General features: G+C 40.3%; 2 protein-coding genes across 3 annotated transcripts in view; one reads left to right on the forward strand and one right to left on the reverse strand.

The window, feature by feature from the left end:
* Window positions 1–5,134, reverse strand: part of ccdc135 (coiled-coil domain containing 135) — a 74,895-nt gene extending 69,761 nt beyond the window's left edge. The window contains exon 1 of one of the 2 annotated variants that reach the window (XM_051949799.1): window positions 5,033–5,134. Coding sequence is in view for 1 of the 2 variants with exons in the window: in XM_051949797.1 (XP_051805757.1) it covers window positions 5,033–5,036 (4 nt within the window). In the remaining variant the exon portion in view is untranslated. The remainder of the gene's footprint in view (window positions 1–5,032) is intronic. The other variant, XM_051949797.1, reaches the window with a different exon arrangement.
* The window catches only part of edem2 (ER degradation enhancer, mannosidase alpha-like 2), a 47,236-nt gene that overhangs the window by 471 nt on the left and 29,767 nt on the right, over window positions 1–16,998 (forward strand). The window lies entirely within an intron of this gene.

Consider the following 16,998-nt stretch of genomic DNA (forward strand, 5'->3'; position numbering starts at 1 on the left):
TGGACAAAATTGTTGGTACCCCTCAGTTAAAGAAGGAAAAACCCACAATTCTCACTGAAATCACTTGAAACTCACAAAAGTAACAATAATAAAAATTTATTGAAAATTAAATAATCAAAAATCAGCCATCACTTTTGAATTGTTGATTAACATAATTATTAAAAAAACAAACTAATGAAATAGGGCTGGACAAAAATGATGGTACCCATAACTTAATATTTTGTTGCACAACCTTTGAGGCAATCACTGCAATTAAACGATTTCTGTATTTGTCAATGAGCTTCTGCAAGCTGTCAACAGGTATTTTGGCCCACTCCTCATGAGCAAACAGCTCCAGTTGTTCTCAGGTTTGATGGGTGTCTTCTCCAAATGGCATGTTTCAGCTCCTTCCACATATGTTCAATGGGATTCAGAATCTGGGCTCTAGAAGGCCACTTTAGAATAGTCCAAACGCTTTTCTCTCAGCCATTCTTGGGTGTTTTGGCTGTGTGTTTTGGATCGTTGTCCTGTTGGAAGACCCATGACCTGCGACTGAGACCCAAGCTTTCTGACACTAGGCAGCACATTTCTCTCCAGAATGCCTTGATAGTCTTCAGATTTCATCGTACCTTGCACACTTTCAAGACACCCTGTGCCAGATGCAGCAAAGCAGCCCCAAAACATTACTGAGCCTCCTCCATGTTTCACCGTAGGGACAGTGTTCTTTCTTCGTATGCTTGGTTTTGAGTCTATGAACATAGAGTTGATGTGCCTTACCAAAAAGCTCCAGTTTTGGTCTCATCTGTCCAAAGGACATTCTCCCAGAAGCTTTGTGGCTGTCAACATGCATTTTTGCAAATTCCAGTCTGGCTTTTTATGAGTTTTTTTCAGCAGTGGTGTCCTCCTTGGTCGTCTCCCATGAAGCCCACTTTGGCTCAAACAACGACGAATGGTGCGATCTGACACTGATGTACCTTGGCCTTGGAGTTCACCTTTAATTTCTTTGGAGGTTGCTCTGGGCTCTTTGGATACAATTCCAACGATCCGTCTCTTCAATTTGTCATCAATTTTCCTCTTGCGGCCACGTCCAGGGAGGTTGGCTACTGTCCCGTGGGTCTTGAACTTCTGAATAATATGAGCCACTGTTGTCACAGGAACTTCAAGCTGTTTAGAGATGGTCTTATAGCCTTACCTTTAAGATGTTTGTCTATCATTTTTTTCGGATGTCCTGGGACAATTCTCTCCTTCGCTTTTCTGTTGTCCATGTTCAGTGTGGTACACACCTTTTCACCAAACAGCAGGGTGACTACTTGTCTCCCTTTAAATAGGCAGACTGACTGATTATGAGTTTGGAAACACCTGTGATGTCAATTAAATGACACACCTGAGTTAATCATGTCACTCTGGTCAAATAGTTTCAATCTTTTAGAGAGGTACCATCATTTTTGTCCAGGCCTGTTTCATTAGTTTGTTTTTTTAAATAATTATGTTAATCAACAATTCAAAAGTAATGGCTGTTTTTGATTATTTAATTTTCAATAAATTTTTATTTATTGTTACTTTTGTTAGTTTCAAGTGATTTCAGTGAGAATTGTGGGTTTTTCCTTCTTTAACTGAGGGGGTACCAACATTTTTGTCCACGTGTGTATTTACTATTCTATGGAATAACAGCAGTGAAATCCTATATACAGTGCATATGGGTGTGTATGTGCATGCGTGACTAAGTGTGTGTGTGTGTGTGTGTGCATGCGTGTGTCTGTGGAATGTGTGTGCGTGTGGAGTGAGATTTGTGTGTGTGTGTGTTCAAATTAGCACATTAAGCTAGGAATATGGTGAGAGAAGCCAGAAAACTAACCTGACGAGGTAAACGGTAATTTGGACAAAAATTAATGATTTGTAAAAGAATAAACTAGCGGATTTAATTACCTCTGCCCAGTCGCGTTGCCAGACAGATTTCACTGGGACACGTGCCCCAGTATTGATCTGGAGTGCCCCAGTAAAAATTTCACCAATAAAAAAATAAAAATCACTTCGGAGTTTTAAGTCTACATAGCATAGACTACAGCGTATGGAAGCGAATGTGACTCAAAACTCAAATTCAAAAGCATTAGCAGAATTGCTTTTGCATTTCAAAGTCATGGCTGCACTTTTTGACTCAAAATGAAATTAAAAAGCAATATTCCAAAATGCAATTTCATTTTCTTCTTCAACACTGCTCATTTTGTGACTAAATGAAAAAGCAAATGCAAATCACATTTGACATTTAATTTTCAAAACGTTCACCAGCAAAAAGGTAACAAATTCAATTTGAAATGTCAAATTCGAAAATGCAAAAGCATTAGCAGAAATGCTTTTAATTTCAAAGTCATGGCTGCACTATTTGACTCAAAAATGAAATTAAAAATCAATATTCCAAAATGCAATTTCATTTTCTTCTTCAAGACTGCTCATTTCATGACTAAATGAAAAAGCAAAAGCAAACTCAGAAATGCTTTTTCGTTTTCGTGCTCACCCCGCAAAATGTGTCTCATAATTCAAACGCAAAAGCAATCTCAAGTGGCGTCGGTAAGTGACGTCACGGACCCCAACTAAAACTAGATTTGACTGGAGACCATTGGAGACTCGATGTGCAAGCAGATGGCGACGAGTATGTCCGGTGTTCAAGATTAACTGGTGTTCCCATCAACTGGTGCTATTCAGTGAGCGAGGCAGCTGTTACACATAGCATAGGTGACTGTACCGATGCCTGTTCAAAACATACAGACGTCAATAAACTGTTCCGAAATGTTCTTGTTGTCAGCTTTAACATTGTCGTTATTGCTCTGTTTGGACTCACGGCTGTTCAGTCTACCAGTAAAATACTCGGTTTAATGAGGACTTCCACCTTACGGAGTGGAAATATCGCTTCACTGCGGCAGTGTGACGATCTCCATCACATTAACTGGTGACAGTCTGTGGCCTCAGTCCGACAAAAACACCAAGAGAAGTTCTAATATCGTTTACTGAGAAAAGACACCAATTCCTTTCAGTATAGCACATATACTGGGGCAATAGCTCAGGTGACTGAACAGGAGATCTATAAACAAGAAGATAAACCCGACGCAGCGGCCCGGGTTCAACTCCAGCTCGCAGCTTTCTGCTGTAGGTTTCCCCCTATTTTTCCGTCTGTCTCTCTACTTACCTGTCAAATAAAGCTAATAAAAAGGAAAAAAATAACATTTATTCACAGCTATTGGTAGTCATAAGTATATATAAGTGCAAAGGTGTTCAGTCAAGAGGCAGTTTTTACTCTGAGAGGGAATCTGCAGATGGAACTTAGCGTGGAACAATTCAGCAAGATGATTTGTTGCTGAGATGGATCAGCGTTTTTCATCTCTCAACAGCCAAGTTCTAAAAGGTGTTCAGGCCTGTAATCCAGGATCTGACAACTTCCTCTGTGAGGAGGACCTCAGAGGTCTGGCAGATCATTACAGTGTTGATCTAAAACCTGAAGAGGTGTTGGTGGCCAAAAAGTATCTGGCCAGAAAGTGGGAGAGCCTTCCAATCACAGACATGCAATGTGTTTTCAGCTTGCTGGATCAAGTCATGTTCCCAACCTTGACACAGGTCATTCAGATAGCTCTGACCATCCCAGTGTCCAGCTGCACTTGTGAACGGACGTTCAGTGTGCTGAGACGGCTCCACACTTGGCTGAGAAGCACAATGGGGCAGGATAGGCTTCACCATCTTGCCATCATGTCAGTGGAGAGTGAGGAACTTTAGAGGTTAAGCCACAGCCAAGTGATTGACCACTTTGCAAAAATGAAAACAAGACGTTACAGTTTACTCCCCAAAAAATGATTGCCTGAAGTGACACACAACAGTTGTTCATTTATTCTTCTACTATGGAAATAAAAGAACCCAGAGATTTTGGGGTGCTTTATTTTATTTTATTTTATTTTTTACATTTGTAAATGTTCAATTTGCAGATGTTTACTGAAATAAATATTTCCAAAAGATTCATTGCTCTTCCTATTTGCATTTATCAGTAATGGTTTAGAAGTCGAGAGTAAAGTGCACAAGTAGGCCAAATGCATTACTGCAGTACATTTCCAACACGGTCTCACGGGGATTCGTGAAACTGTTACGTAAATTTTTGTTTCTTTTTCGTGCGCACCAACACGATTTCGTCATGTTTTTCGTGCCGCTCACCACGAAATGTTTTTCGTGTTGCTCACAACGAAACCCGCTGTGGTAATCACAGCTGAAAGTGGTTTATACCAGCGGATTCATGACGATCTAAGCTGTCCATCGGCGTATACTGCTTGTGTGATCGCGTTTGCGGCCGCCGGCCGCCGGACATTCTTTAAATTCCTATGCAAATTGGTAAGTGTACCACCGGGTTATGGTTAGGTTATGGTTAGGTTATGGTTAGGGTTATGGTTAGGGTTATGTTTAGGGACGATGTCATGCAAAATATAGCGTTGGATTCGCCATGGTTTTACATTAAAAATATAATACACACATTCGTTTGAAATACGTTCTGGGTGGCACGAAAAGTCCGCCGTTTAAAATACATTGGTGCGCATTTCGTGGTGAGCGGCACGAAAAACATGACGAAATCGTGTTGGTGCGCACGAAACCGAAACAAAAATTTACGTAACAGTTTCACGAATCCTCGTGAGATCGGGCTGACATTTCAGATGGTTAATCAAATATCTAGTCAACAACATAGTCTGATATTATTGAATGGTTTAAAGAACTATTTAGTTTTTTTTATGTGAATAAGTGCTGAATATGTTTTTTTTTCTTGCACATTTTGCGCACTCTCATGAATGCTTTGTGCCCCAGGTGTGCCCCAGTACAGTATTAGGTCTGGTGACGCCCCTGAGTGATACGACCTGTGACTGTCCTCCTCCCGGTCCACAGCTGAACCACCATCAGTTATCCGCCTAACTTTGACAAACGGAAACAAACCTGACGATGAGTGTAACGTGCTAACGTTACATTTAGCTAACGGTTCAGTCACTGTTCCAGTTTTAACATTCATTTGAACAAGTCGAAGTTCACTTACTCATAAATTCATCGATTTTATCGGAGAATCTGCTCGCTTCAAACGTTAACGTTATTCCTGCTCAACTGTTTAAACATGAAGAGTTACGCTTGCACTGTGTCCATGGTAACAGCAAGATGACGTAACGAGGTTGCTTTCAGGTACCGTCCGAGAGATACCGGAATTTTAAACGGAACGCCGCTTTTAAAACTCATGCAAACGACCTGATGTGGCATTCACGGACTAAACATCATAAAGACTGTTTTTTAAAATAAAAATTCCAAGTTCCTTCACGAGTGTAGCACACCTGTTAAAGTTTCATTTCCAAAAACTAAACATATCATTTTAGTTAAACAATATTTTATTAATACAATGAGCAGTTTCCAGTCCAGCCTGGTGCAACACAAGAGTACTTTATGAATGTAAAAACTTAAAGCGCATTCCAGAAATACCCAACAAAGAACAACCCCATGTAAATGATTAACAATTAATTACTGGATTTGATTGGGTTCAGCACTTGGTGTGATGCTACGAAACAACTGAGCTTGTAATTATGCTAAAGAGTAGTTTGCATCTGGATAACAGCAAAACTCACAGAAAGCAAGAGATCACTTACCGTATTTTCACGACCAAAAGGCGCACTGTACCAAAAGGCGCAGTCTCAGTTATGTGTGCCATTACTGTATTTAACACACACATAAGGCGCACCTGATTATATGGCGAGGGTTTTATATACAATCCACGCCCACACTTCCCCCTTTAACGTTCTCATGGTGTCCTCTACTACGTCGGCCTTACAACAACAACACACAAGCATACAAGTGTGCGTATTTAAAATAGAGCGGGAGTAAAACTGAGTTTGGTATTCACATTTTTTTTTACCGGTAATCGTCATCAATCAAACCCATGGAAGTCCTCATCCTCTGTTTCTGAATTGAACAGCTGCGCTAAACCTCCATCAAACATGCCAGGTTCACTTTCTTCACTGTCAGAGTCACTTTCCGTGCCGTGCGGCGCCTCGGAAATGATGCCGGCTTTTGCGAAAGCTCGAACAACAGTGCCAGCAGACACGTTAGCCCAAGCATTTACAATCCATTCGCAAATTGTGGCGTAACTCGCCCGGCGCTGCCTTCCACTCTTAGTGAAACTGTGGTCTCCATCGGTTATCCATCGCTCCCACGCCGCTCGCAGCCTTACTTTGAACGGCCGGTTCACACCGATGTCCAGCGGTTGGAGTTCCTTTGTCAGGCCTCCCGGAATGACAGCAAGCTCAGAGTTCATTTGCTTCACTTGTTTTTTCACATCGGCTGTGAGATGGGCACGCATAGAGTCACAGATCAACAGCGATGGTGATGCGTGGAAAAAACCACCTGGTCTCCGTCCGCCTTACAACAACAACAACACACACAGGACGCACTGCACCATAGGGCGCGCCGCACAATTTGAAGAAAATCTAAGACTTTTATGTGCGCCTTATAGTCGTGAAAATACGGTATATATAATATCTTGTAATTAATCATAAATAACTTCTAAATCCCCTTTCATTTGTATTCCAACTATGTGCAGCATGTGGTCATTGAAGGGCATATAAAAATTATGAGCATTTGTTAATATTGTATAATAGATCAATAACAAAATGATCAATGTTTCATAATGTTGCATATGACTCACACAGGATGAGTTTCTTATTTTATATACCAGAAATTGGTTGTAAAATAGCTCTTTAATGCTCTAAATTTCAAAAACAAGCAAAAGCAGAATAACATGAAATAAAATATTAATGACACTTCTCAACATGGGACTGCATCATTTTTAATCCAACACTTCGGCTGTCTATCTAATCAAACAGTATGACCACTACAAATTCTTCTTGTCTTCTATCTTACCTTGTATTATCCTGTCTTATGTCAGAGCGGATTCTTTGGTACTGTTAATGAGGAAAAAACACTCGGAGACAAGGATGACCCAGAGTCAAAATATTCATTTAAGAATATTTAGTAAAAACGCATTGGATAGCACAGAAATGCATGCATGCAGACTCTATGTTGATCTAGCTGACATCAGATCTGACTTAAACTAAGACAATATTCCTCTGCATGCAGCTGTTCACAACAAAGAGCGAATTCTAAACTATTACATGAGTTTTTAACTAAGAAGCTGTTGTCTTCTGATTGGTTCACACTGCCGGATGTCTTCAGTCTTCGTCCAACCACAGCCGTCTTCACCCTGTATTCAGAGTACTTTGCATGTGTGTGTATGTGCCTGCCTGAGGTGTGACTTCCTGTGAGCTTTGCACAGACTACAACTCAGCTTTCTGCAGACAACAGGTCTGAGCTTCTTGCTCAATTTATGCTGAGCTTTGAGTTTTATTAATTCAGCTTATTAAATTTATATTTCATAATAATACAACAATATCAATAATTTAATTATTTGTATAAGGCAGATTAATCTGATTTTATCCCTATTTTACTCTAGGATCCTCATAGGTTAATATAAGATTTCTATGCCTGTCCCCAATTTACTGTTAATTTAAGACATTGTTGATTACATTTTCTTTTAAATATTTTTCTTATGAACATTATATTTTAATCTTAATTCCCCAATATTGTTTTATGGTTTAATACTTTAACTTTTATTCTTGTTTAAACATCTCGCTGTTGTTTGAACCTTTTGCCCTGTCTCTGTCCTCTGTGAGTACGTGACAAGTTGCACATCTCTGTAACCGCAGACCCCCCTCTTTCTTCCAGGTATTGCATAGTTTTAACGGATGTTCTTTATTTTTAATTTAAAACTGTCACCTGTCCACGCTAAACTGCCATCCTAGATGCTATTCTTATTTCAGTTTTCAGTTTGAAGCGACGGGGAGAGTTTTCTCCTCAGCTCTTGAAAGGTCAGTTTTAACCACAAGCCTTTTAGTCAAGTGGAGCATCAAGCATTTACCTTAAACACACTTTCCTTTAAGTTAGATGTTGAAACCTGCACAACCTGCTTAGATCAACACTTTTCCAGGTTATGAGCTAGAACTCAAACATGCATTCATAAGCACTTTATTACATTTGATTATAGGGTTAATACAAGTTGCAAGCACACATAATATGATCAACGAAGGTTAATGATGAATATAAGTAATAAGTAAAAGAGTAATTAAATGATGATTGTAAGTAATGAATAAAAGTAATAACATGATGATCATAAGTAATAAGCAAGAGTAATTAATATGATGATTGTAAGTAAAAGTGATAAAATGATGATCATAAGCAATAAGTAAAAAGTAATTAAAATGATGATTTTAAGTGATAAGTAAAAAAGTAATAAAATGATGTTTGTAATTGATAAGCAAAAGAGTAATTAAAATGATTATAAGTAATAAGCAGAAAGCAATAAAAACATGATAGTTTAATAGATATGTAAAATGAATGTTCCCCACACTTATCCTAAATATCTTAAAGAACGTTGCTTCAAACCATTCTCACGAAATAGATAACATAATTATTAGCTGAAAAACACTTTTACTGAACAAAAACCAAAGGTAATAAGTGTACTGCTGTATAATGACAAAAAAGCAAATCTTCACATTTCAGAGTCTGCAACCAGCAAATATGTTTCTTATTACTTGAATAACGACAAAAAGGATTCATTAATTACCAAAAGTTGCAAGTATCTGCTTAACAGAATAATAATTTCACATCATTCACTAAATCTAAAGTCTGCAGCAGACAAATGCATCTCTCTGAATTATTATCAATTTGGCAGTTAGAAATAAAGCAAATTAGAAGTTATTATGAGCTGCTGGTTTTTGTTATCAGTAAAAATATCTTTTAAATCCCTTTATTTTTTTTAAACAGAGTAAAACATGTGAACATTGAAGGCTATTTAGTGGCTTTAAAAGCTCAGTGTATACTTTGTTTAACAGCATAAAAATAATTTATTGTTATAGCAACAAGAAAAAATGCTTTTTTTAAATTAATTTCCCTGTTTCAAAAATGTTTTTTCAATGTTTCTTGTCATTTTCTTCTACTTCAGTTCTTAAGAAGTAACAACCCAATAATACAGACCAGTTATGTTTGTACAAATACTAAGTACTACGTGTTCTGTGAGAAGTAATGAAGCATTGCATGGAAGGTCATAAAATCAAGCACAAACACCTGCTGAAGGAAAGAGTTAAAGCTCTCCTTTAGGGCTTCTCTTCTTCCTTGTTTCCTTCTTGACCTTGTGGAAGGCTTTTCCATCTGACCCCTTGCTCCAGCTCAGTCTGATGTCTTTGATCCCTCCTCCTTGGTCCAGCTTCTGTTTGAGCTGAGACATGAAATAATATTTTCCCGATTATTGCCGACATGAGGTCACACAGCACCTGTTCTTCACAGTCACATCATAAAAAAAACTACAGCTTTTTATGTTTTGATGTACATTGCAAAAAAGTATTCAACAAACTAAAGTCTGAGGTAAATAGAAACCCAAGAAGGTTATGAAGGGCAGTACTTGCAGAATACATGTGAACAGAATCAGACAAAATGCTTTTATAGTGTTGTAATAATGAGTATGGCTTCTGATTTTCATGATGAAGACTTTTTTCAGCTTTTATTTTTCTCTATCATCCCCCCATCAGCTAATGAGGACAATGCACTTAGAACAGCACAGCACAATCAGCAGACATGAGAAAGACTATCCTGAAACTGCTTTTGTTGTTGTGGGAGATTGTAACCACTGTGATTTCAGGAAAAGCATCCTCAAATATCATCAGTTTATCAAGTTCCCCACCAGGGGAAAAATATCCTGGATACATGCTACTGTAACGTCAGAAACGCTTACACTGCTGTTTCCAAACCACACTTTGGGAAATGTGACCATCTTACCATCCTGCTACAGCCCACCTACACCAAGAGGCTTAAAGCAGACCCAGTCACAATCAGGACTGTAAAGATGTGGACTGAGGAAGCAGTGGAAAACTGCAGGGCTGTCTGGATGACACAGACATGAGCATCTTCAAGGATGCTAGTCACAATATTCATGAGTGCACAGACACTGCGAGTAGTTATACTGACTGGTGTACATCCGTGTGTATCCCCTCCCGGACTATACGTGTGTACCCCAACCACAAACCCTGGTTCAACGCGGATATTCGCCACAAGATCGGGATCCGGTGTGCAGCCTCCAAGTCAGGAGACATCGGGGAGTACAGGCTGGCTCGGTATGAGCTCCAGAGAGCCATCAAAGCTGCTAAGAGTAAATACACCCAAAGACCTGAGGGCTGCTACAGGGAAAATAACACAAGGAGCATGTGGCATGGAATAAAATCAGTCACTAACCACAGGAAAAATGCAGACACTGCTGTAATCCGGAACGTCCCCCTACCTGACAGTTTTAATAGCTTCTACGCCAGATTCAACCAGCACAACACAGACATCCCCGTAAAGGCCCCCTGCAGTCCAGCAGAGACCCCACTTCAGGTGACACACTCCCAGGTCCTCAGAACACTGAAGCAGGTGAAGCCCTGCAAAGCTGTGGGACCAGACCAGGTGGCACCGAGGGCCCTGAGGGCCTGTGCAGAACAGCTGGCAGAGGTATACACAGACATTTTGAACACATCCCTCTCACAGGAAACAGTCCTCCACATTTTCAAATCCTCTGTCATCGTGTCACTCCCCAAAAAAGTGAACATATCCACAATGAATAACTTCAGACCAGTTGCACTCACGTCCGTTGCAATGAAATATCTCGAGAAGCTTGTATTAGATCACATTAACTCTGTGGTTCCAAACAAAACAGACCCCCTTCAGTTTGCCTACTGCTCAAACAGATCAGGAGATGATGCAGTGGCCATAGCACTTCACAAAATCTTGCAACACCGGGAAGGCGCCAACAGACATGCAGGACTCATTTTCCTGGATTACAGCTCTGCGTTTAAATCAGGCCAATGAAGCTTACTGTGAAGCTAGCAGACCTGGGAATACCAACACCCACTCGCAACTGGATATTAGACTTTCTTACAAACAGATCACAGGTGGTGAGGATGGGGAGCAAGGTCTCCCAGCACTCACAGTGAGTACTGGAACCCCGCAAGGCTGCTGCCTCAGCCCAAAACTGTTTGCACTCCACACACGCGACTGTACTTCCACTCAGGACAATAACATCATTATAAAGTATGCAGATGAGTCAACCATCCTCGGCCTCATCAGAGTAGAGGATGAGTCGTCACACAGGGAACTGGTCCACAAAACAACTGTCTCCGGAGAGGACAATGACCTCATACTCAACACCGACAAAACAAAAGAACTCATCATAGATTTTAGGAGACGAGCCAAACCTCTGCAACCACTCACCATCAAAAACACCACGGTGGAACGAACTGACAGCTGCAAGTTCCTGGGCCTAAATATCTCAGAGAGCCTCAGCTGGGCCAAACACACTGCAGTCACAGTGAAAAAAGCTCAGCAGAGGCTGCACTTCATTAGGGTGGTAAAGAAGGCCGGACTAGGATGTCAGCCTCTCACCCAAGCCTACAAAGGTTTGGTGGAGAGCGTCCTCACCTGCGCCATCACAGTGTGGTATGGAAACACCACTGTGGCTGAGCGGAAATCAGTCCAGCGTGTCTCCAGAACTGCAGAGTAAGTTGTTGGCTCTGGCCTCCCGTCCATAGACACCATACAGTGGGTACGGAAAGTATTCAGACCCCTTGAAATTTTTCCACTCTGTGTCACTGCAGCCATTTGCCAAAATCAAAAAAGTTCATTTGATTTCTCATTAATGTACACTCAGCACCCCATCTTGACAGAAAAAAAAACAGAAATTTAGAAATTTTTGCAAATTTATTAAATTTATTAAATATCACCATGTGATATTTCAGTTTTTCTTTTTTAATAAATTTGCAAAAATTTCTACATTTCTGTTTTTTTTCTGTCAAGATGGAGTGCTGATATGTATCTGATATGAGTTGCTTATTATATGTAGTGTCTGCTCCTGTGTGGTTCCTTGTCTCTGACCGCAGATGGAACCTGCATTACATGTGTTTCTAATTCTACCCATGCCATTGGAATGTGTTCTCCTGTTTACAGAGCCCTGTTGGAGGAGTTTTTATAAGGGTTCTTCTGTCCAAAATGTTGATTTAGGCTCTCTTCAGCTGCTGTAGAGAAAGGGGGTTTGTTTGGGGATGCTCCCTGCTTTCCCCATATGGCAGGCAATAAAGAACCATTTGTTGTAACCCCCTACATGTTGAAAACCTATAAAAGTGACCTGACTTCTTTGTTTGAGGAGGAATCAATTGGCAGGCTCCTCCACAGGCAGATCATGGCTCCCGATCAGATGCTGTCTTTTACATTCTGAGAGATTCTCTATTGGCTTTTGGAATCCTCCACAGGCAGACCATAGTGCCTGTTCAGATGCTGTCTTTTTTATAATAAAATTAGATCATGAAAAGCAACAGTGTCACCGGACGTGTTATTCAACCTCTGCGCATCTAAGAGAAACCACGACACCAGCAAACAAACAAACGTGGTGGAAAAAAAGAAAACAGAGGAGAAACTACTGGAACTGTAGTTTGGCAGCAAAATGAATGAGTGGATAACAAAAAAAATCAATAATATGAATGTTTTTTGCTTTGAAAATGTGGTTGTTTTAGATTTGTAATTTATTTTTCTTTGGTTTGGGGAAGTCCGACCTTCAAGACTATAGAGGAAATTATGTTTTCAATCCCAATTTTTTTCAATAGTAAATTCTGTTTTTTTTTCAATGACAACCAATACTGTCTCTATTTTAGCTCCAGGAGGAAATGCCTGACCATCTGAGCAAACAATGACTCTGCAAAATTAACTACACAATGAAAATGTAAAGGATTACAAATGATTAAGATTGATAGTTATGGGAGACTTGTAAGTTGCGGAGTGCAGATAAAATAGCTTCATCACTCATTGCAATGAGATGTGCTTGTCACCTTTAACCCTTGTAACATCACTTTGTTTACAAGGTAAGTTTTGTTTTTAAAAAATCTTCAAAATGCACACTCTTTTTGAAGCCAGAAACTGTAAAATGGAAAGAGTGGTTCAACTTTCCGACTGTTTGGAATAAATGCCATCAGTTTTGTGTGGTTACATCGAGAAAACATCTTGAAAATAAGCTTAAAATTGTCAGATTTCATTGTAGTCACTTTATTTAAAATGTCAAATTTATAAATTCACCAAAAATAATGATGGAAATGGTAAATAAAGAAACACTAAGATTCTCTGCTCTGCACGGCAACTGAGAAGCCATGACTGACTCAGGCCAGTTGTGAGCATCAACCATGTGACCAAAATCCAGACACTTTTGGGTGAACCTTTCAATTCATTTTCAATAAATTTTATTTACCAGTTCAAATGTATGAAGGTAAATTTGTTTCTTTATTTTTCAATCGAAAAAAAGTTGCTCCGATGGCAAAACTTTTTTTCGATCAGAAAAAACTTCATACAAATGTGTCATCTCAAGACACTTCAATTAGAAAAGTAAAGACAAAATTACAGAGAGAAATCCAACAAATCCAAAGTTTTCTTTGGATTCCCTGTCTGAGCAAGCACTTGGCGACAGTGGGGAGGTAAAACTCCCTTTTTCAGGAAGAACCCTCCGGCAGAACCAGGCTCAGACAGGGCGGCCATCTGCCTCGACCGGTTGGGGTGAGGGGAAAGAAGAGTGAGAACAGGATACAGAAAACTCATGAGATTAAAACACAAGAGAACAATAAACCCAGCGAAGGATGCTGAGGTCAGGAACTGTCCGAAATGTGAATCCAGTCTATCAGTGCTGCTCAGTCCATCACATCGGACACACAGCAGCAGCAGAACGTCTTCTTTATCCAAGAGAAGGCGCGTTGGAAGCAGTTCTTCTTCTTCTTCTTTGTCTTCCTCTGTTCCTTCTCGCTGACCTCAGTGTCTTTATCATCATTATTATCCTTGCTGTCCTCAGTGTGTTCAACAGTGTCAGCATCGTCACTGTCCTCATTGTAGTCAGCGTCTTTATAATCGCTACTATCCTCACAGTCCTCATACTCGCTGCTCTTCAGGTCACTGTCCTCATACTCATTGATCTCCTTGTTGACAGGATCCTTTTCCTCCTCAGCCTTGATGTTTTCTCTGTATTTCTCCTCTTCCACGTCACTGTCCTCATTGTAGTCGGCGTCTTTATAATTGCTACTATCCTCACAGTCCTCATATTCACTGCTCTTCTGGTCACTGTCCTCATCAGCCAAGCCTGTCAGGTTAATTTTGTTTTCAGGGTCTGCAGGATTAACCGTGATGGACAGGCTGGTGGAGGGTCTAGGCTCATCGCTAAAAAAGGAAACATACACTGTTGGGTTTACATCCGACAAGCAGAGAATGTAAACATGGAGATCAACAAAAGTTCATATCAGTCTTTTGTCACCTGCTGGGTTGCTAATGTCTCACAACCTGTGTACAAAGTAAATAGAAACACACTTACCAACTGCTGGTGGAGGAGCTGCTGCTGAGGTAGCTTTTGGTGATAAAGGGATGGTTGAGGATACCACTGGGGGTGATTCTGTCCTTCTCATCCCACTGAAGCATCGCCTTCAGCAGCTCGGTGCACTCCCTTTTCTCATCAGCCTCTGCTGGTTTGTCCGTCTCAGAGCACATCTGGTGCAGAAAACATTTTGAAAGTTCAACAGTGGTCAAATCACCTTCCACCGTGAAATGTGAATACCATAAATGAACGGGACTTTTCAGCAACTAGCTGCTGCTTCCTAAACTACCTACCGTTATCATTTCATCCAGAGAGCTGAACTTGGGACCTTTGTTGTTGTAGTAGACGTAGTAATACTCTTTAGGTGTCTGAAAGAAGAAAACAATGATGCTTACTAAAGTCTTTATCTTATTGAGTGAGTAGAGGTCAGTGGTAAAATCACAGTAGGAGTATTGTACCTTCAGCCGCCACAAACCATTAGGCCTTTTCTTAAAAAGTAATCCTGATCTCTGGCCAGCATCGATGAGATATTGTGGCGGCAGACCCAGCAGATGGATCACGCGTCGGAGCTGCAAACAAAACATAACACCATGTTAGACCTGAAGCTAATCCTGTGACGGCTTCTAATGTGTTTCAGCTGCAGTAATTTACTCACTGTCCAGTATTCTGAGCCTGATGCGAAGAGACGATTTTGAGTTATCATCCTGGCCATCACGCAGCCTAACGACCAGACGTCGATGGCCTCTGAATACGGCAGGCCCAGGGTGATTTCTGGAGCTCTGAATGTGGAAAAAACATCAAATGAAGATGTGACACAGTAGACAGTAAGGAGACAGCGCTGAATTAAAGATTTCTCAATGTTTAAAATGTATCAGTATTTCATACCTATATGCAGGTACTTGGCATAGGTCTCCTGCTTTGGCTTTAGACCTGTACTCGGCCAAACCAAAGTCAATGAGTTTGACCCTGGAGGGCTGCTTCACATGATCCACCATCATGATGTTATCCATCTTCACATCAGCGTGGATTATGCCAGCACTCTTTGCTGCATTCAGAGCTACAGCCAGCTGCAAGTAACAACATTTATCAGGAGTTTGTTAAAGAAATCTGTCACATGACAATAAAAGTAGAAGTTGTAAAGGTTCCTGAACCACCGATGTTGATTCTCGCACCACTGAAGGAGAGAAATATAAGGAGACAATAGAAGGTCACACCTGCTGAATAACTGTACGGACGTGTTCCAGTCGCATTGGCTGTGGTAGATTCTGCACATAGTCCTGCAGGGTGATGTCCAGTTTTTCAAACACCAGGAGCCGCTTGTTTTTTATGAAGACATCTCCTTTGAACTCAATGATGTTTGACTCCTTTGAGTTGTGGCTCGTGAGCTTTTTCATGATTTCCGCCTGTGGAGAGATAATGCGTTTGCTGAGCCACATAGTCGTATCAGTTCTTCTCAACAACTAAAAAGTACATAACATGACCAGTACCACTACTCAGAATCTTGTAGTGGTACTACCTCTTTTTAAAACAATGTCTTTTTTGTGTCACTGTTCAGCTGAAATCGGTGTCCTACCTCATGGTCCAGATTCTTCCATTTGGGCACCTTTATAGCCACATGCTCTTCAGTGCTGTTTTTCACACATTCCAGCACTAATCCACAGCCTCCATGTCCCAGTTCTTTCACCAATTTGTAGCCTTCTGGGACTTCGAAAGGCTGCCTTGTGGTACTCCGCTCGGAGGAAGAGGATGAGGATGAACTTGGAATGTTCATTTTGATCTTCTCACAGAAGACTGAAAGTGAAACAGACACAAAAGAGAACCATAATCTATGGATGTCTTGTTAAACCACTGGTAATCTACCACACTGTTGTGATATCAGTTTTCAATCATATTTGCTAAATATTGAACCAGTTATCACAAAACAACAGCACTGAGTGTTACAACCTGTTCTGAATTGTGTTATAAGGACAGTACTGCAGCAAAATTACACGGATGTTTCCTCTTACAGGGATGTTGTCAAGATATGTTTCCTGCATATCTTGACAACGGTATATCAGATCATGCTCAAACTTGGTAGGGGTATTGCAGGGGTCCTGAGGAAGTGCCATGGGGAGTTTGAATCAGATTGGATGAATGGTGGTGTTTTTTCAATGCAATGAAATCAAGGTAGTCATGTTCTGACAGCAGTCTCAGCACTACTTCTTTTAAATGTAAACAAAGCAGCAGTTATTTTTTAAACTTTTAACTGTCATATTTACTGTACAGAAAGCACACAGTGGATGGGTTGGGGCTAATAACTTATAGTGAGATATTCTGAGTAATGTTGTTATAAATTATTGAAATCTATCATTTTTTTAGAACATTTTCTGCTCAACCATGTCTCATTTGACAGATTTTTTCTCACCTAAAATATATTTCAAATATATTAAAAATGCTAACTTTTTGAAACTTGTTCAGTATTTTTATTCACAAATCAAGACATTTGAAATAATTTTTTTAAAGCCTGTTTTTCCACGTCCAGCACATTTTAACTTATTACAGGC

The sequence above is a fragment of the Acanthochromis polyacanthus genome, chromosome 6 (assembly GCF_021347895.1).
Source record: "Acanthochromis polyacanthus isolate Apoly-LR-REF ecotype Palm Island chromosome 6, KAUST_Apoly_ChrSc, whole genome shotgun sequence".
In the NCBI taxonomy this organism is placed as follows: domain Eukaryota; kingdom Metazoa; phylum Chordata; class Actinopteri; family Pomacentridae; genus Acanthochromis; species Acanthochromis polyacanthus.